The sequence below is a fragment of the Salmo salar genome, chromosome ssa15 (assembly GCF_905237065.1).
Source record: "Salmo salar chromosome ssa15, Ssal_v3.1, whole genome shotgun sequence".
Classification (NCBI taxonomy): domain Eukaryota; kingdom Metazoa; phylum Chordata; class Actinopteri; order Salmoniformes; family Salmonidae; genus Salmo; species Salmo salar.
Window position 1 is genome coordinate 18,503,241 of NC_059456.1, and position 20,248 is coordinate 18,523,488.

Consider the following 20,248-nt stretch of genomic DNA (forward strand, 5'->3'; position numbering starts at 1 on the left):
GATAGGGAAGAATGCGGGGTTAGACAGGGACGACTGTGGGGAGTTAGACTGGGAGAACAGGGAGGACTGTGGGGAGTTACATTTGGAGAACAGGGAGGACTGTGGGGAGTTATATAGAGAGGATTGTGGGGAGTTAAATAGAGAGGACTGTGGGATGTTAGACAGAGAGAGCAGGGAGGACTGTGGGGAGTTAGACAGGGAGAACAGGGAGGACTGTGGGGAGTTAGACGGAGAGTAGGGAGGACTGTGAGGAGTTAGACAGGGAGAACAGGGAGGACTGTGGGGAGTTAGACAGGGAGAACAGGGAGGACTGTGGGGAGTTAGACAGGGAGAGTAGGGAGGACTGTGGGGAGTTAGACAGGGAGAACAGGGAGGACTGTGGGGAGTTAGACAGGGAGAACAGGGAGGACTGTGGGGAGTTAGACAGAGAGAGCAGGGAGGACTGTGGGGAGTTAGACAGGGAGAGCAGGGAGGACTGTGGTGAGTCAGACAGGGAGAGCAGGGAGGAGGACCGTGGGGAGTTAGACAGGGAGAGCAGGGAGGAGGACCGTAGGGAGTTAAACAGGAAGGACTGTGGGGAGTTAGACAGGGAGAGCAGGGAGGACTGTGAGGAGTTAGACAGGAGAGCAGGGAGGACTGTGGGGAGTTAGATATAGAGAGAAGGGAGGACTGTGGGGAGTTAGACAGAGAGAGCAGGGAGGACTGTGGGGAGTTAGACAGGGAGAGCAGTGAGGAGGACCGTGGGGAGTTAGACAGGGAGAACAGGGAGGAGGACCGTGGGGAGTTAGACAGGGAGATCAGAGAGGACTGTGGGAGTTAGACTGGGAGAACAGGGAGGACTGTGGGGAGTTACATTTGGAGAACAGGGAGGACTGTGGGGAGTTAGACAGGGAGAACAGGGAGGACTGTGGGGAGTTAGACAGGGAGAGTAGGGAGGACTGTGAGGAGTTAGACAGGGAGAGTAAGGAGGACTGTGAGGAGTTAGACAGGGAGAACAGGGAGGACTGTGGGGAGTTAGACAGAGAGAGCAGGGAGGACTATGGAGAGTTAAACAAGGAGAACAGGGAGGACTGTGGGGAGTTAGACAGGGAGAACAGGGAGGACTGTGGGGAGTTAGACAGGGAGAGTAGGGAGGACTGTGGCGAGTTAGACAGAGAGAGCAGGGAGGACTGTGGGGAGTTAGAAAGGGAGATCAGGGAGGAGGACCGTGGGGAGTTAGACAGGGAGATCAGAGAGGACTGTGGGAGTTAGACTGTAAGAACAGGGATGACTGTGAGGAGTTAGATTGGGAGAACAGGGAGGATTTTGGGGAGTTATATAGAAAGGACTGTGGTGAGTAAGATAGGGAAGAATACGGGGTTAGACAGGGAGGACTGTGGGGAGTTAGACTGGGAGAACAGGGAGGACTGTGGGGAGTTACATTTGGAGAACAGTGAGGACTGTGGGGGAGTTATATAAAGAGGATTGTGGGGAGTTAAATAGAGAGGACTGTGGGATGTTAGACAGAGAGAGCAGGGAGGACTGTGGGAAGTTAGACAGAGAGAGCAGGGAGGACTGTGGGGAGTTAGACAGGGAGAACAGGGAGGACTGTGGGGAGTTAGACAGGGAGAGTAGGGGGTGAGTAGACAGGGAGGACTGTGGGGAGTTAGACTGAGAGAGCAGGGAGGACTGTGGAGAGTTAGACAGGGAGAACAGGGAGGACTGTGGGGAGTTAGACAGGGAGAACAGGGAGGACTGTGGGGAGTTAGACAGGGAGAGTAGGGAGGACTGTGGGGAGTTAGACAGAGAGAGCAGGGAGGACTGTGGGGAGTTAGACAGGGAGATCAGGGAGAAGGACCGTGGGGAGTTAGACAGGGAGATCAGAGAGGACTGTGGGAGTTAGACTGGGAGAACAGGGAGGACTGTGAGGAGTTTGATTGGGAGAACAGGGAGGATTTTGAGGAGTTATATAGAAAGGACTGTGGGGAGTAAGATAGGGAAGAATGCGGGGTTAGACAGGGAGGACTGTGGGGAGTTAGACTGGGAGAACAGGGAGGACTGTTGTGAGTTACATTTGGAGAACAGGTAGGACTGTGGGGAGTTATATAGAGAGGATTGTGGGGAGTTAAATAGAGAGGACTGTGGGATGTTAGACAGAGAGTGTAGGGAGGACTGTGGGGAGTTAGACAGAGAGAGCAGGGAGGACTGTGGGAGTTAGACAGGGAGAACAGGGAGGACTGTGGGGAGTTAGACAGGGAGAGTAGGGGGGACTGTGAGGGGTTAGACAGGGAGAACAGGGAGGACTGTGGGGAGTTAGACAGGGAGAACAGGGAGGACTGTGGGGAGTTAGACAGGGAGAACAGGGAGGACTGTGGGGAGTTAGACAGGGAGAGTAGGGAGGACTGTGGGGAGTTAGACAGAGAGAGCATGGAGGACTGTGGGAGTTAGACAGGGAGAACAGGGAGGACTGTGGGGAGTTAGATATAGAGAGAAGGGAGGACTGTGGGGAGTTAGACAGAGAGAGCAGGGAGGACTGTGGGGAGTTAGACAGGGAGAGCAGTGAGGAGGACCGTGGGGAGTTAGACAGGGAGAACAGGGAGGAGGACCGTGGGGAGTTAGACAGGGAGAACAGGTAGGACGGTGAGGAGTTAGACAGGGAGAACAGGGAGGACTGTGGGGAGTAAGATAGGGAGAACAGGGAGGACTGTGGGGAGTTAGACTGAGAGAGCAGGGAGGACTGTGAGGAGTTAGATTGGGAGAACAGGGAGGATTTTGGGGAGTTATATAGAAAGGACTGCGGGGAGTAAGATAGGGAAGAATGCGGGGTTAGACAGGGACGACTGTGGGGAGTTAGACTGGGAGAACAGGGAGGACTGTGGGGAGTTACATTTGGAGAACAGGGAGGACTGTGGGGAGTTATATAGAGAGGATTGTGGGGAGTTAAATAGAGAGGACTGTGGGATGTTAGACAGAGAGAGCAGGGAGGACTGTGGGGAGTTAGACAGGGAGAACAGGGAGGACTGTGGGGAGTTAGACGGAGAGTAGGGAGGACTGTGAGGAGTTAGACAGGGAGAACAGGGAGGACTGTGGGGAGTTAGACAGGGAGAACAGGGAGGACTGTGGGGAGTTAGACAGGGAGAGTAGGGAGGACTGTGGGGAGTTAGACAGGGAGAACAGGGAGGACTGTGGGGAGTTAGACAGGGAGAACAGGGAGGACTGTGGGGAGTTAGACAGAGAGAGCAGGGAGGACTGTGGGGAGTTAGACAGGGAGAGCAGGGAGGACTGTGGTGAGTCAGACAGGGAGAGCAGGGAGGAGGACCGTGGGGGAGTTAGACAGGGAGAGCAGGGAGGAGGACCGTGAGGGAGTTAAACAGGAAGGACTGTGGGGAGTTAGACAGGGAGAGCAGGGAGGACTGTGAGGAGTTAGACAGGAGAGCAGGGAGGACTGTGGGGAGTTAGATATAGAGAGAAGGGAGGACTGTGGGGAGTTAGACAGAGAGAGCAGGGAGGACTGTGGGGAGTTAGACAGGGAGAGCAGTGAGGAGGACCGTGGGGAGTTAGACAGGGAGAACAGGGAGGAGGACCGTGGGGGAGTTAGACAGGGAGATCAGAGAGGACTGTGGGAGTTAGACTGGGAGAACAGGGAGGACTGTGGGGAGTTACATTTGGAGAACAGGGAGGACTGTGGGGAGTTAGACAGGGAGAACAGGGAGGACTGTGGGGAGTTAGACAGGGAGAGTAGGGAGGACTGTGAGGAGTTAGACAGGGAGAGTAAGGAGGACTGTGAGGAGTTAGACAGGGAGAACAGGGAGGACTGTGGGGAGTTAGACAGAGAGAGCAGGGAGGACTATGGAGAGTTAGACAAGGAGAACAGGGAGGACTGTGGGGAGTTAGACAGGGAGAACAGGGAGGACTGTGGGGAGTTAGACAGGGAGAGTAGGGAGGACTGTGGCGAGTTAGACAGAGAGAGCAGGGAGGACTGTGGGGAGTTAGAAAGGGAGATCAGGGAGGAGGACCGTGGGGAGTTAGACAGGGAGATCAGAGAGGACTGTGGGAGTTAGACTGTAAGAACAGGGATGACTGTGAGGAGTTAGATTGGGAGAACAGGGAGGATTTTGGGGAGTTATATAGAAAGGACTGTGGTGAGTAAGATAGGGAAGAATACGGGGTTAGACAGGGAGGACTGTGGGGAGTTAGACTGGGAGAACAGGGAGGACTGTGGGGAGTTACATTTGGAGAACAGTGAGGACTGTGGGGAGTTATATAAAGAGGATTGTGGTGAGTTAAATAGAGAGGACTGTGGGATGTTAGACAGAGAGAGCAGGGAGGACTGTGGGAAGTTAGACAGAGAGAGCAGGGAGGACTGTGGGGAGTTAGACAGGGAGAACAGGGAGGACTGTGGGGAGTTAGACAGGGAGAGTAGGGAGGACTGTGAGGAGTTAGACAGGGAGGACTGTGGGGAGTTAGACAGAGAGAGCAGGGAGGACTGTGGAGAGTTAGACAGGGAGAACAGGGAGGACTGTGGGGAGTTAGACAGGGAGAACAGGGAGGACTGTGGGGAGTTAGACAGGGAGAGTAGGGAGGACTGTGGGGAGTTAGACAGAGAGAGCAGGGAGGACTGTGGGGAGTTAGACAGGGAGATCAGGGAGAAGGACCGTGGGGAGTTAGACAGGGAGATCAGAGAGGACTGTGGGAGTTAGACTGGGAGAACAGGGAGGACTGTGAGGAGTTTGATTGGGAGAACAGGGAGGATTTTGAGGAGTTATATAGAAAGGACTGTGGGGAGTAAGATAGGGAAGAATGCGGGGTTAGACAGGGAGGACTGTGGGGAGTTAGACTGGGAGAACAGGGAGGACTGTGGTGAGTTACATTTGGAGAACAGGTAGGACTGTGGGGAGTTATATAGAGAGGATTGTGGGGAGTTAAATAGAGAGGACTGTGGGATGTTAGACAGAGAGTGTAGGGAGGACTGTGGGGAGTTAGACAGAGAGAGCAGGGAGGACTGTGGGAGTTAGACAGGGAGAACAGGGAGGACTGTGGGGAGTTAGACAGGGAGAGTAGGGGGGACTGTGAGGGGTTAGACAGGGAGAACAGGGAGGACTGTGGGGAGTTAGACAGGGAAAACAGGGAGGACTGTGGGGAGTTAGACAGGGAGAACAGGGAGGACTGTGGGGAGTTAGACAGGGAGAGTAGGGAGGACTGTGGGGAGTTAGACAGAGAGAGCATGGAGGACTGTGGGAGTTAGACAGGGAGAACAGGGAGGACTGTGGGGAGTTAGATATAGAGAGAAGGGAGGACTGTGGGGAGTTAGACAGAGAGAGCAGGGAGGACTGTGGGGAGTTAGACAGGGAGAGCAGTGAGGAGGACCGTGGGGAGTTAGACAGGGAGAACAGGGAGGAGGACCGTGGGGAGTTAGACAGGGAGATCAGAGAGGACTGTGGGAGTTAGACTGGGAGAACAGGGAGGACTGTGGGGAGTTACATTTGGAGAACAGGGAGGACTGTGGGGAGTTATATAGAGAGGATAGTGGGGAGTTAAATAGAGAGGACTGTGGAATGTTAGGCAGAGAGAGCAGGGAGGACTGTGGGGAGTTAGACAGGGAGAGCAGGGAGGACTGTGGGGAGTTAGACAGGGAGAACAGGGAGGACTGTGGGGAGTTAGACTGAGAGAGCAGGGAGGACTGTGGAGAGTTAGAGAGGGAGAACAGGTACGACTGTGGGGAGTTAGACAGGGAGAACAGGGAGGACTGTGGGGAGTTAGACAGGGAGAGTAGGGAGGACTGTGGGGAGTTAGACAGAGAGAGCAGGGAGGACTGTGGGAGTTAGACTGGGAGAACAGGGAGGACTGTGAGGAGTTAGATTGGGAGAACAGGGAGGATTTTGGGGAGTTATATAGAAAGGACTGTGGGGAGTAAGATAGAGAAGAATGCGGGGTTAGACAGGGACGACTGTGGGGAGTTAGACTGGGAGAACAGGGAGGACTGTGGGGAGTTATATAAAGAGGATTGTGGGGAGTTAAATAGAGAGGACTGTGGGATGTTAGACAGGGAGAGCAGGGAGGACTGTGGGAAGTTAGACAGAGAGAGCAGGGAGGACTGTGGGGAGTTAGACAGGGAGAACAGGGAGGACTGTGGGGAGTTAGACAGGGAGAACAGGGAGGACTGTGGGGAGTTAGACAGAGAGAGCAGGGAGGACTGTGGAGAGTTAGACAGGGAGAACAGGGAGGACTGTGGGGAGTTAGACAGGGAGAACAGGGAGGACTGTGGGGAGTTAGACAGGGAGAGTAGGGAGGACTGTGGGGAGTTAGACAGAGAGAGCAGGGAGGACTGTGGGGAGTTAGACAGGGAGATCAGGGAAGGACCGTGGGGAGTTAGACAGGGAGATCAGGGAGGACTGTGGGAGTTAGACTGGGAGAACAGGGAGGACTGTGGGGAGTTTGATTGGGAGAACAGGGAGGACTTTGAGGAGTTATACAGAAAGGACTGTGGGGAGTTAGATAGGGAAGAAGCGGGGTTAGACAGGGAGGACTGTGGGGAGTTAGACTGGGAGAACAGGGAGGACTGTGGTGAGTTAACATTTGGAGAACAGGTAGGACTGTGGGGAGTTATATAGAGAGGATTGTGGGGAGTTAAATAGAGAGGACTGTGGGATGTTAGACAGAGAGTGTAGGGAGGACTGTGGGGAGTTAGACAGAGAGAGCAGGGAGGACTGTGGGAGTTAGACAGGGAGAGTAGGGGGGACTGTGAGGGGTTAGACAGGGAGAACAGGGAGGACTGTGGGGAGTTAGACAGAGAGAACAGGGAGGACTGTGGGGAGTTAGACAGGGAGAGCAGGTAGGACTGTGGGGAGTTAGACAGAGAGAGCAGGTAGGACTGTGGGGAGTTAGACAGAGAGAGCAGGGAGGACTGGGGGGAGTTAGACAGGGAGAACTGGGAGTAATATGTGGAGTTATATATAGAGCATTGTGGGGAGTTAGACTGAGAGAGCAGGGAGGGCTGTGGGGAGTTAGACACCGAGAGCAGAGAGGGCTGTGGGGAGTTAGACTGGGAGAACAGGGAGTAATATGGGGAGTTATATATAGAGCATTGTGGGGAGTTAGACAGGGAGGACAGTGAGGAATTAGATAGAGAGAACAGGGATGACTATGGGGAGTTACACAGAGAGAACAGTGAGGATTGTTGGTAGTTTGTTAGGAAGGACAGTTGGATTAGACAGGGAGGAATGTGCGGAGTGAGTTCATTTCCAACTCAACTCAAACCTTGCTACCCTATATCTCTGTTTTATATCTCAGAGGCAGGAGGGCCACACCCAGCGCTTCATCAGAGAGGTGAACACCACCAGCAGGACCTGTGTTCTGTGGGATCTGGACCAGGAGACAGACTATATTATCCAGGTCCAGTCCATTGGTCTGTACGGAGAGAGTCAGGCCAGCAAGAGGGTTCACTTCAGAACCCTCAAGAAGTCTGATCGCTTCCCTTCCAACAGCTCCAACCAAGGTAACCCTGACCCCCAACACTAACCCTCCAACCAAGTTAACCCTGACCCCAACATTAACCCTCCAACCAAGGTAACCCTGACCCCCAACACTAACCCTCCAACCAAGGTAACCCTGACCCCCAACACTAACCCTCCAACCAAGGTAACCCTGACCCCCAACACTAACCCTCCAACCAAGGTAACCCTGAACCCCAACACTAACCCTCCAACCAAGTTAAGCCTGACCCCCAACACTAACCCTCCAACCAAGGTAACCCTGACCCCCAACACTAACCCTCCAACCAAGGTAACCCTGACCCCCAACACTAACCCTCCAACCAAGGTAACCCTGACCCCCAACACTAACCCTCCAACCAAGGTAACCCTGACCCCCAACACTAACCCTCCAACCAAGGTAACCCTGACCCCAACACTAACCCTCCAACCAAGGTAACCCTGACCCCCAACACTAACCCTCCAACCAAGGTAACCCTGACCCCCAACACTAACCCTCCAACCAAGGTAACCCTGACCCCCAACACTAACCCTCCAACCAAGGTAACCCTGACCCCCAACACTAACCCTCCAACCAAGGTAACCATAACCCCTAACACTAACCCTCCAACCAAGGTAACCCTGACCCTTGACCCCCAACACTAACCATCCAACCAAGGTAACCCTGACCCCCAACACTAACCCTCCAACCAAGGTAACCCTGACCCTTGACCCCTATCACTAACCCTCCAACCAAGGTAACCCTGACCCTTGACCCCCAACACTAACCCTCCAACCAAGGTATCCCTGACCCTTGACCCCCAACACTAACCCTCCAACTAAGGTAACCCTGACCCCCAACACTAACCCTCCAACCAAGGTATCCCTGACCCTTGACCCCCAACACTAACCCTCCAACCAAGGTGACCCTGACCCCCAACACTAACCCTCCAACCAAGGTAACCCTGACCCCCAACACTAACCCTCCAACCAAGGTAACCCTGACCCCAACACTAACCCTCCAACCAAGGTAACCCTGACCTTTGACCCCCAACACTAACCCTCCAACCAAGGTAACCCTGACCCCAACACTAACCCTCCAACCAAGGTAACCCTGACCTTTGACCCCCAACACTAACCCTCCAACCAAGGTAACCCTGACCCCAACACTAACCCTCCAACCAAGGTAACCCTGACCTTTGACCCCTAACACTAACCCTCCAACCAAGGTAACCCTGACAACTGTGTCCTGACCCCTAACATTCCAACCTAACATTCCAAGGTACAGTCACACTAACCCTAAAGCCTTGCACCTCAGTTTCATCACACAGAAGCTTTATATGGGCTATGGGATTGGCACTTTCGATTAAATGATCGAATTAGGTTCTTAATGAGGTTCCCGCTCAGCCCAGTCAAAACTGTTCGCTGCTCTGGCACCCCAATGGTGGAACAAGCTCCCTCACGACGCCAGGACAGCGGAGTCAATCACCACCTTCCGGAGACACCTGAAACCCCACCTCTTTAAGGAATACCTGGGATAGGATAAAGTAATCCTTCTAACCCCCCCAAAAACATTTTTTGTTAAAAATATATAGATGTACTATTGTAAAGTGGTTGTTCCACTGGATATCATAAGGCGAATGCACCAATTTGTAAGTCGCTCTGGATAAGAGCGTCTGCTAAATTACGTAAATGTAAATGTAAATATAATACAAATCAAATCAAATGAATAGCAATATCATTGTAAATTACAGTTAATTACCAGTGCCTCTTTAACATCATTGTAATTTACAGTTAATTACCAGTGCCTCTTTAACATCATTGTAAATTTCAGTTAATTACCAGTGCCTCTTTAACATCATTGTAAATTACAGTTAATTACCAGTGCCTCTTTAACATCATTGTAAATGTCAGTTAATTACCAGTGCCTCTTTAACATCATTGTAATTTACAGTTAATTACCAGGGCCTCTTTAGCATCATTGTAAATTACAGTAATTACCAGTGCCTCTTTAACATCATTGTAAATTACAGTAATTACCAGTGCCTCTTTAACATCATTGTAAATTAGAGTAATTACCAGTGCCTCTTTAACATCATTGTAATTTACAGTTAATTACCAGTGCCTCTTTAACAGTGTGTAGGACACTGTTATTGACACATTATTAACAGAGCAGAAGTGTTTTACCTGAGACCAGTCACGTTCTATCCCACATGGCCCAGACACCTCAGGAAGCTTTCTGCCTTCAGACATAAAGAAGACAGGAAGCCGCACTGGCCCACACACCTCAGGTAGCTTTCTGCCTCCAGACATAAAAAAGACAGGAAGCCCCACTTATTGCAGAGGACTACCCTGCTATTTTTCCTGCACTCTTCTCTCTCTCTCTCTCTCTCTCTCTCTCTCTCTCTCTCTCTCTCTCTCTCTCTTTTCTCACTCTCGCTCTCTTTCTCTCACTCTTTCTTTCTCTCTCTCTCTCTTTCTCTCTCTCTCTCTTTCTCTCTCTCTCTTTCTCTCTCTCTCTCTCTCTCTCTCTCTCTCTCTCTCTCTCTCTCTCTCTCTCTCTCTCTCTCTCTCTCTCTCTCTCTCTCTCTCTCTAGTGGGGCTTGATTGACCTTGGCTGACACAATTTAAAAAATAAACTGCAAACCCAACCCATCTGGCACACCAGGCAGGCTAGAGCAAAGGCTTAAAGTATTTGAAAGATTTCAAATAGTATTTGAACCCAGGTCTATATTACAGTAGGGCCTGGAGAGGCTGGTTAAGTGCCTGTAGCCTTCAGGACTGCTCTCCAAACCGCTCCCAGGGGCCCCCACTGTCTCTATCCCTCTCTCTACCACAGTTTATATTCTCCCAGCATTATTGATAGAGTCCGAGTCTCTCTCTCTCCGTCTCTCTCTTTCTTCCCATCTCTCTTTCTCTATCCCGATCTCTTTGTCACTACACCTCTCTCTCCCCCCCTCTCTATCTCTCTCAAATCAAATCAAAATCAAATTTATTTGTCACATACACATGGTTAGCAGATGTTAATACGAGTGTAGCGAAATTATTGTGCTTCTAGTTCTGACCATGCAGTAATATCTACCAAGTAATCTAACCAATCAATTTCACAACAACTATCTTATACACACAAGTGTAAATTAATCAATTAGAATATGTACATAAAAATATATGAATGAGCGATGGCCGAACGACATAGGCAAGATGCAGTAGATGGTATAGAGTTGTCACGACTTCCGCCGAAGTCGGTCCCTCTCCTTGTTCGGGCGGCGTTCGGCGGTCGACTACACCGGTCTTCTAGCCATCGCCGCTCCACCTTTCAAATTCCATTTGTTTTGTCTTGTCTTCCTGCACACCTGGTTTACATCTCCTCATAATTACTATGTGTATTTAGCCCTCTGTTCCCTCTATGTCTGTGTGGGGTATTGTTTATTGTCAGGTTGGCACGCTTCCGGCTGGTTCTGCGCCGGGTTTTGTTTTATACCCGTGCTTTGTGGCAGCCGGTACTTTGTACTTTGTTTGTGGTATTTTGTGCTGTCTCACTTGTTCTTTGGGCATTTGTTTTTGTGACTCGGTTGCGTTCTGTTCTATAATTGCCTCAGTAAAGTGCTTTGTCCACTCATCTCTGCTCTCCTGCGCCTGACTTCCATGCATCAGCTACACCCACCATTGACAAGAGTACAGTATATACATATGAGATGAGTAATGTAGGGTATGTAAACATTATATAAAGTGGCATTGTTTTAAGTGACTAGTGATACATTACATCAAGATGGCAAGATGCAGTAGATGGTATAGAGTAAAGTATATACATATGAGATGAGTAATGTAGGGTATGTAAACATTATATAAAATGGCATTGTTTAAAATGACTAGTGATACATTTATTACATCAAGATGGCAAGATGCAGTAGATGGTATAGAGTACAGTATATACATATGAGATGAGTAATGTAGGGTATGTAAACAGTATATAAAGTGGCATTGTTTAAAGTGACTAGTGATACATTTATTACATAAATTTTTTCATTATTAAAGTGGCTAGCGATGAGTCGGTATGTTGGCAGCAGCCACTCAATGTTAGTGATGGCTGTTTAACAGTCTGATGGCCTTGACATAGAAGCTGTTTTTCAGTCTCTCAGTCCCCGCTTCGATGCACCTGTAATGACCTCGCCTTCTGGATGATAGCGGGGTGAACAGGCAGTGGCTTGGGTGGTTGTTGTCCTTGATGATATTTTTAGCCTTCCTGTGACATCGGGTGGTATAGGTGTCCTGGAGGGCAGGAAGTTTGCCCCCGGTGATGCGTGGTGCAGACCTCACTGCCCTCTGGAGAGCCTTATGGTTATGGGCGGAGCAGTTGCCGTATCAGGCGGTGATACAGCCCGACAGGATGCTCTCGATTGTGCATCTGTAAAGGTTTGTGAGTGTTTTTGGTGACAAGCCGAATTTCTTCAGCCTCCTGAGGTTGAAGAGGCGCTGCTGCGCCTTCTTCACCACACTGTCTGTGTGGGTGGACCATTTCAGTTTGTCCGTGATGTGTACGCCGAGGAACTTAAAACTTTCCTCCCTGTAGGCCGTCTCGTCGTTGTTGGTAATGAAGCCTACCACTGTAGTGTCGTCTGCAAATTTGATAATTGAGTTCGAGGCGTGCATGGCCACGCAGTCATGGGTGAATAAGGAGTACAGGAGAGGGCTGAGAACGCACCCTTGTGGGGCCCCAGTGTTGAGGATCAGTGGGGTGGAGATGTTGTTACCTACCCTCACCACCTGGGGGCTGCCCGTCAGGAAGTCCAGGACCCAGTTGCACAGGTCGGGGACGTGACCCAGGGTCTCGAGCTTAATGACGAGTTTGGAGGGTACTATGGTGTTAAATGCTGAGCTGTAGTCGATTAACAGCATTCTTACATAGGTATTCCTCTTGTCCAGATGGGTTAGAGCAGTGTGCAGTGTGATTGCGATTGCGTTTTCTGTGGACCTATTGGGGCGGTAAGCAAATTGGAGTGGGTCTAGGGTGTCAGGTAGGGTGGGGGTGATATGGTCCTTGACTAGTCTCTCAAAGCACTTCATGATGACGGAAGTGAGTGCTACGGGGCGATATGCATTTAGTTCAGTTACCTTCGCTTTCTTGGGAACAGGAACAATGGTGGCCATCTTGAAGCATGTGGGAACAGCAGACTGGGATAAGGATTGATTGAATATGTCCATAAACACACCAGCAAGCTGGTCTGCGCATGCTCTGAGGACGCAGCTGGGGATGCCGTCTGGGCCGGCAGCCTTGCGAGGGTTAACACGTTTAAAGTTTTACTCACGTTGGCTGCAGTGAAGGAGAGCCCGCAGGTTTTGGTAGCGGGCCGTGTCTGTGGCACTGTTTTGTCCTCAAAGAGAGCAAAGAAGTTGTTTCGTTTGTCTGGAAGCAAGACATTGTGGTCCGCGACAGAGCTGGTTTTCCTTTTGTAGTCCGTGATAGACTGTAGACCCTGCTAAATACCCCTTGTGTCTGAGCCGTTGAATTGCGACTCTACTCTGTCTCTATACTGATGCTTAGCTTGTTTGATTGCCTTGCGGAGGGAATACCTACACTGTTTGTATTCGGTCATGTTTCCGGTCACCTTGCCCTGATTAAAAGCAGTGGTTCACGCTTTCAGTTTTGGACGAATGCTGCCATCAATCCACGGTTTCTGGTTGGGGAATGTTTTAATAGACGCTGTAGGTACAAAATCACCGATGCACTTGCTAATAAACTCGCTCACCGAATCAGCGTATTCATCAATGTTATTGTCCGACGCTATGCAGAACATATCCCAGTCCACGTGATCGAAGCAATCTTGAAGCGTGGAATCCAATTGGTCTGACCAGCGTTGAACAGACCTGAGCACGGGCGCTTCCTGTTTTAGTTTCTGTCTATAGGCTGGGAGCAACAAAATGGAGTCGTGGTCAGATTTTCCGAAAGGAGGGCGGGGGAGGGCTTTATATGCGTAGCGGAAGTTAGAATAACAATGATCCAGAATTTTGCCAGCCCGGGTCGCGCATTCGATATGCTGATAAAATTTAGGGAGCCTTATTTTCAGATTAGCCTTGTTAAAATTCCCAGCTACAATAAATGCAGCCTCAGGATATGTGGTTTCCAGTTTACATAGAGTCAAATGAAGTTATTTCAGGGCTGTCGATATGTCTGCTTGGGGGGGGATATACACGACTGATTATGATCAAAGAGAATTCTCTTGGTAGATAATGCGGTCGGCATTTGATTGTAAGGAATTCTTGGTCAGGTGAACAAAAGGACTTGAGTTCCTTTAAGTTATGATCACACCATGTCTCGTTAATCATAAGGCATACACCCCCGCCCTTCTTCCTACCAGAGAGATTTTTGTTTCTGTCAGCGCGATGCATGAAGAAACCAGATGGCTGTACCGACTCTGATGACGTATCCCGAGTGAGCCATGTTTCCATGAAACGAAGAACGTTACAATCTCTGATGTCTCTCTGGAAGGCAACCCTTGCTCGGATTTCGTCTACCTTGTTGTCAAGAGACTGGACATTGGCGAGTAATTTGCGCGATGTGCCCGTCTACGGAGCCTGACCAGTCGACCGCTCCGTCTGCCCCTTCTGCAGCACCGTTGTTTTGGTTCGCCGGCTGGGATCCGATCCATTGTCCTGGGTGGTGGACCAAACAGAGGATCCGCTTCAGGAAAGTTGTATTCCTGGTCGTAATGTTGGTGAGTTGACATTGCTGTTATATCCAATAGTTCCTCCCGACTGTATGTAATAAAAACTAATATTTCCTGGGGTAACAATGTAAGAAATGCATAGTTTCCATCTCGCTCTCTCTCGCTCTCTCGCTCTCTCTCTCACTCGTTCTCTCTCTTCACACATTGCTGCAGGCTGCTGTGAAATTAAGCAACTCTATTTCAACCCGGGATGGGTAATCAGGATTCTGACACACACTCTAAAACACTTCAAATTGGGTCCTGGGCTACGCCGATGGCTGCGTCTGAAAACGGTGGGGCCGTGACCAATCGACTGAGGCTTCAATAGCTGTCTGTACTCTCAGTCAGCACAGATGGACATGGTGGAATGAACGTGAAAGAGAACTACTCTATAGCCAATCATGGTAATTCCTAAACCAAGGTGTTGCGTTTTGGTGGCATGCTTTATTTCATGATTAAAGTGATGGTGTGGTTTAATTGGTGATGGTGTGGTTTATGTAGTGATGGTGTGGTTTAAGTAGTGATGGTGTGGTTTAAGTAGTGATGGTGTGGTTTAAGTAGTGATGGTGTGGTTTATTTGGTGATGGTGTGGTTTAAGTAGTGATGGTGTGGTTTAAGTAGTGATGGTGTGGTTTAAGTAGTGATGGTGTGGGGTTTAAGTAGTGATGGTGTGGTAGTCTATCAGGTTCTGTACAGTGAATCATCAATATGGCTAGCAGGATCAACAATAGATAGACTAGCATGATCAACAATAGAAAGGCTAGCATAATCAACAAGAGAAAGGCTAGCAGGATCAACAATAGAAAGGCTAGCATAATCAACAAAAGAAAGGCTAGCAGGATCAACAATAGAAAGGCTAGCAGGATCAACAATAGAAAGGCTAGCAGGATCAACAATAGAAAGGCTAGCATAATCAACAAAAGAAAGGCTAGCAGGATCAACAATAGAAAGGCTAGCAGGATCAACAATAGAAAGGCTAGCATAATCAACAAGAGAAAGGCTAGCAGGATCAACAATAGAAAGGCTAGCAGGATCAACAAAAGAAAGGCTAGCAGGATCAACAATAGAAAGGCTAGCAGGATAAACAATAGAAAGGCTAGCAGGATCAACAATAGAAAGGCTAGCATAATCAACAAGAGAAAGGCTAGCAGGATCAACAATAGAAAGGCTAGCAGGATCAACAAAAGAAAGGCTAGCAGGATCAACAATAGAAAGGCTAGCAGGATAAACAATAGAAAGGCTAGCAGGATCAACAATAGAAAGGCTAGCATAATCAACAAAAGAAAGGCTAGCAGGATCAACAATAGAAAGGCTAGCAGGATCAACAATAGAAAGGCTAGCATAATCAACAAGAGAAAGGCTAGCAGGATCAACAATAGAAAGGCTAGCAGGATCAACAATAGAAAGGCTAGCATAATCAACAAGAGAAAGGCTAGCAGGATCAACAATAGAAAGGCTAGCAGGATCAACAATAGAAAGGCTAGCATAATCCACAAGAGAAAGGCTAGCAGGATCAACAATAGAAAGGCTAGCATAATCAACAATAGATAGGCTAGCAGGATCAACAATAGAAAGGCTAGCATAATCAACAATAGATAGGCTAGCAGGGTCAACAGAAGTGAAAGAGCTGAAGGAGACTCATCTATTAATTTCTCAATGTCTATGTCAAGCTCTTTCACTATTTCACTTGTGGACAGATGTGCTGGGTGTCCAAGATTACATCTCAACCACACACGATAATGTTTTTCATATCAACAACACACAATAATGCTTTACCTCTCAACCATGCATGATAATGCTTTCCCTCTCAACCACACATGATAATGCTTTACCTCGCAACCACACACAATAATGCTTTCCCTCTCAAGCACACACGATAATGCTTTACCTCTCAACCCCACACGTCTTGAACTGTTGAACTCCTGAAACTTACTGAAAATGAGAGGATGAAGCACTTCAGGCACACTCCTTTAAGGCTACGGTAAAGAACATACTATATCTATTAGCAAAATCGCTAACAGTGTTAACTCCCTGACCTCAGGAAGATTAATGGTGGTTGTTATCTCAGAATTACAGTTGCATTATCTTGGTATCTCCTGCTTAGTGTTCCAGTCAGTCCTGTGGCCAGAGTACTCTTTCTGGAACCTGAGTGATGCCATTCTGCAGTTATAGCTCAGAGAGAGGAGAGGAGAGGAGAGGAGAGGAGAGGAGAGGAGAGGAGAGGAGAGGAGAGGAGAGGAGAGGAGAGGAGCAGCTACTCTTCCTGGGGTCCACACAAAACACGAAACACAATACAGAATGACATAATACAGAACATCAATAGACAAGAACAGCTCAAGGACAGAACTACATACATTTTTAAAAAGCCACACGTAGCCTACATATCAATGCATACACACAAACTATCTAGGTCAAATAGGGGAGAGGCATTGTGCCGCAAGGTGTTGCTTTATCTGTTTTTTGAAACCAGGTTTGCTGTATATTTGAGCAATATGAGATGGAAGGAAGTTCCATGCAATTAGGGCTCTATATAATACTGTACGCTTTTTTGAATTTGTTCTGATTTAGGGACTGTGAAAAGACCCCTGATGGGACAAGTGTGTGTGTCAGAGCTGTGTGTAAGTTGACTATGCAAACCATGTCAACATATTCATGTTTCTTATAAAAACAAGAAGTGATGCAGTCAGTCTCTCCTAAACTCTTAGCCAAGAGAGACTGGCATGCATAGTATTTATATCAGCGCTCTGATTACAATTAAGAGTAAAACGTGCCGCTCTGTTCTGGGCCAGCTGCAGCTTAACTAGGTCTTTCCTTGCAGCACTGGACCACACGACTGGACAATAATCAAGATTAGACCAAACTAGAGCCTGCAGAACTTGCTTTTTGGAGTGTGGTGTCAAAAAAGCAGAGCATCTCTTTATTACGGCCAGACCTCTCCTCTTCTTTACAACCATTTAATCTATATGTTTTGACCATGACAGTTTACAATCTAAGGTAACGCCAAGTAATTTAGTCTCCTCAACTTGTTCAACAGCCACACCATTCATTACCAGATTCAACTGAGGTCTAGAGCTTAAGGAATGATTTGTACCAAATACAATGCTCTTAGTTTTAGAGATGTTCAGGACCAGTTTATTACTTGCCACCCATTCCAAAACAGACTGCAACTCTTTGTTAAGGGTTTCAGTGACTTCATTAGCTGTGGTTGCCGATGCGTATATGGTTGAATCATCAGCATACGTACATGGACACACATGCTTTGTTTAATGCCAGTGGCAGGTCATTGGTAAAAATAGAAAAGAGTAGAGGGCCTAGAGAGCTGCCCTGCGGTACACCACACTTTACATGTTTGACATTAAAGAAGCTTCCATTAAAGAAAACCCTTTGAGTTCTATTAGATAGATAGCTCTGAATCCACGATATGGCAGAGGTTGAAAAGTCACAACACATACGTTTCCTCAACAACAGGTTATGGTCAATAATATCAAAGGCTGCACTGAAATCTAACAGTACAGCTCCCACAATCTGATTATTATCCATTTCTTTCAACCAATCATCAGTCATTTGTGTCAGTGCAGTACATGTTGAGTGCCCTTCTCTATAAGCATGCTGAAAGTCTGTTGTTAATTTGTTTACAGAGAAATAGCATTATATTTTCTCAAGCTATTTTTTCAAACAGTTTGCTAAGAGCTGGCAGCAAGCTTATAGGTCTGCTGTTAGAACCAGTAAAGGCTACTTTACCACTCATGGATAGCGGAATTACTTTGGCTTCCCTCCAGGCCTGAGGACAGATACAAAAAAATATGATAGAAGGGAGTGACTATAGAGTCAATTACCATCCTCAGTAGCTTTCCATCTAAGTTGTCAATGCCAGGAGGTTTGTCATTATTTTTTAATTTTTTTATTTTATTTCACCTTTATTTAACCAGGTAGGCAAGTTGAGAACAAGTTCTCATTTACAATTGCGACCTGGCCAAGATAAAGCAAAGCAGTTCGATAACATACAAAAACACAGAGTTACACATGGAGTAAAACAACATACAATCAATGATACAGTAGACAAAAATAAGACTATATACAATGTGAGCAAATGATGTGAGATAAGGGAGGTAAAGGCAAAAAGGCCATGGTGGCAAAGTAAATAAAGTATAGCAAGTAAAACACTGGAATGGTAGATTTGTAATTTGAAGAAAGTTCAAAGTTAAAATATAAATAATGGGGTGCAAAGGAGCAAAATAATAAATAAAATAAATAAATACAGTAGGGGAAGAGGTAGTAGTTTGGGCTAAATTATAGATGGGCTATGTACAGGTGCAGTGATCTGGGAGCTGCTCTGATAGCTGGTGCTTAAAGCTAGTGAGGGAGATAAGTGTTTCCAGTTTCAGAGATTTTTGTAGTTCGTTCCAGTCATTGGCTGCAGAGAACTGGAAGGAGAGACGACCAAAGGAGGAGTTGGCTTTAGGGGTGACCAGAGAGATATACCTGCTGGAGCGCGTGCTACAGGTGGGTGCTGCTATGGTGACCAGTGAGCAGAGATAAGGGGGGACTTTACCTAGCAGGGTCTTGTAGATGACCTGGAGCCAATGTGTTTGGCGACGATTATGAAGCGAAGGCCAGCCAACGAGAGCGTACAGGTCGCAGTGGTGGGTAGTAAATAGGGCTTTGGTGACAAAACGGATGGCACTGTGATAGACTGCATCCAGCTTTATTTATTATTATTTATTTATTATTGATTGATAAAAAATATTTTTACACCTCTCCCACACTAACTTTACAAAATTTAAACTTGCAATGCTTTTCTTTCATTTTTTATATTTTTTTATGCATGAATACAATTGCTCACAGTTCGTTGTTTGCATTTCCTGCCTAAGTTTGCCCACTTTGCCACTGAAATAATCATGAATAACCCATCTGATTCGATGAAAAATTGACTTTAATTTGTCTTTCTGCCCATCATTTCATTTGAAGATGAGAAGGAGAGGGGAGGGGAGGGGAGGGGAGAGGAGAGGAGAGGAGAGGAGAGGAGAGGAGAGGAGAGGAGAGGAGAGGAGAGGAGAGGAGAGGAGAGGAGAGGAGAGGAGAGGAGAGGAGAGGAGAGGAGAGGAGAGGAGAGGACGTCTGGAATTCAACCTCCACCTCCATCCCAAAATAGCCTCATCTGTCCCCCTCTCCACCACACAATTAAATTACAACTCACCTCCTTAACGTAATGTCACAAGTCTCTCTTTTATATGAGATTCAGACCCACCGACCGAGCATCGGCTGTGCTTTGAAAAGCCTTTTTAATCTGGCTTCCTCACAACATCACAGAGACATTTCAGGGATGTTTTGTTACAGCCAAAGCAGAATGCTTTTTCCCATCTCACATTCAATCTCCCATTCAAACTTAATTGATTAGCAGAGCAGCTGAATGCATGTACAGGCCTTCCAATGAGACACAGCTATACAGTCCAGAATCAATAACAGTGTTATTATTCCCACCAGCAAATCTTCTACAGTGCCGTGAAAAAGTATTTGCCCACTTTCTGATTTTCTCTATTTTTGCCTATTTTTCTCACTAAATGTAATCAGATTTTCAACCAAAACCTAGATAAAGGGAACCCGAGTAAACAAATAACACAAAAAAATGGATACTAATTGTTTTAATAAACAAAGTTATGCAACACCCGATGCCCCTACGGACAGATGGCCTGACATTCTCCTATAGAATTCTCTGATATAGAGCAGAATTCATGGTTCCTTCAATGTTAAGACATGAGGTAGCAAAGCATCACACCACCCCCACCATGCCTGACCGTTGCTATGAGGTTCTTACTGTAGAATGCAGTGTTTGGTTTTTTGCCAGACATAACGGGAACCATGTCGTCCAAGTAGCGTCACAGGCTCTCTTCCCTTTCCCAGATGCATCCGGTTCCTTGTGACCCCGCAGAGGGGTAACAAGGCATTCTCTCAACCAGCTTCACCTGGAATGCTTTTCCAACAGTCTTGAAGGAGTTCCCACATATGCTGAGCACTTGTTGGCTGCTTGGAATGCCTGGAATGCATTTCAATTAACAGGTGTGCCTTGTTAAAGTTAATTTGTGGAATTTCTTTCCT

At 47.8% G+C, this 20,248-nt stretch overlaps 1 protein-coding gene across 1 annotated transcript in view; it reads left to right on the forward strand.

The window, feature by feature from the left end:
- LOC106571019 (fibronectin type III domain-containing protein 4-like) overlaps positions 1 to 20,248 on the forward strand; it is a 57,828-nt gene that overhangs the window by 21,349 nt on the left and 16,231 nt on the right. Inside the window, exon 3 of the mRNA XM_045695267.1 lies at positions 7,270 to 7,474. Within this exon, the coding sequence (XP_045551223.1) occupies positions 7,270 to 7,474 (205 nt within the window). The remainder of the gene's footprint in view (positions 1 to 7,269; positions 7,475 to 20,248) is intronic.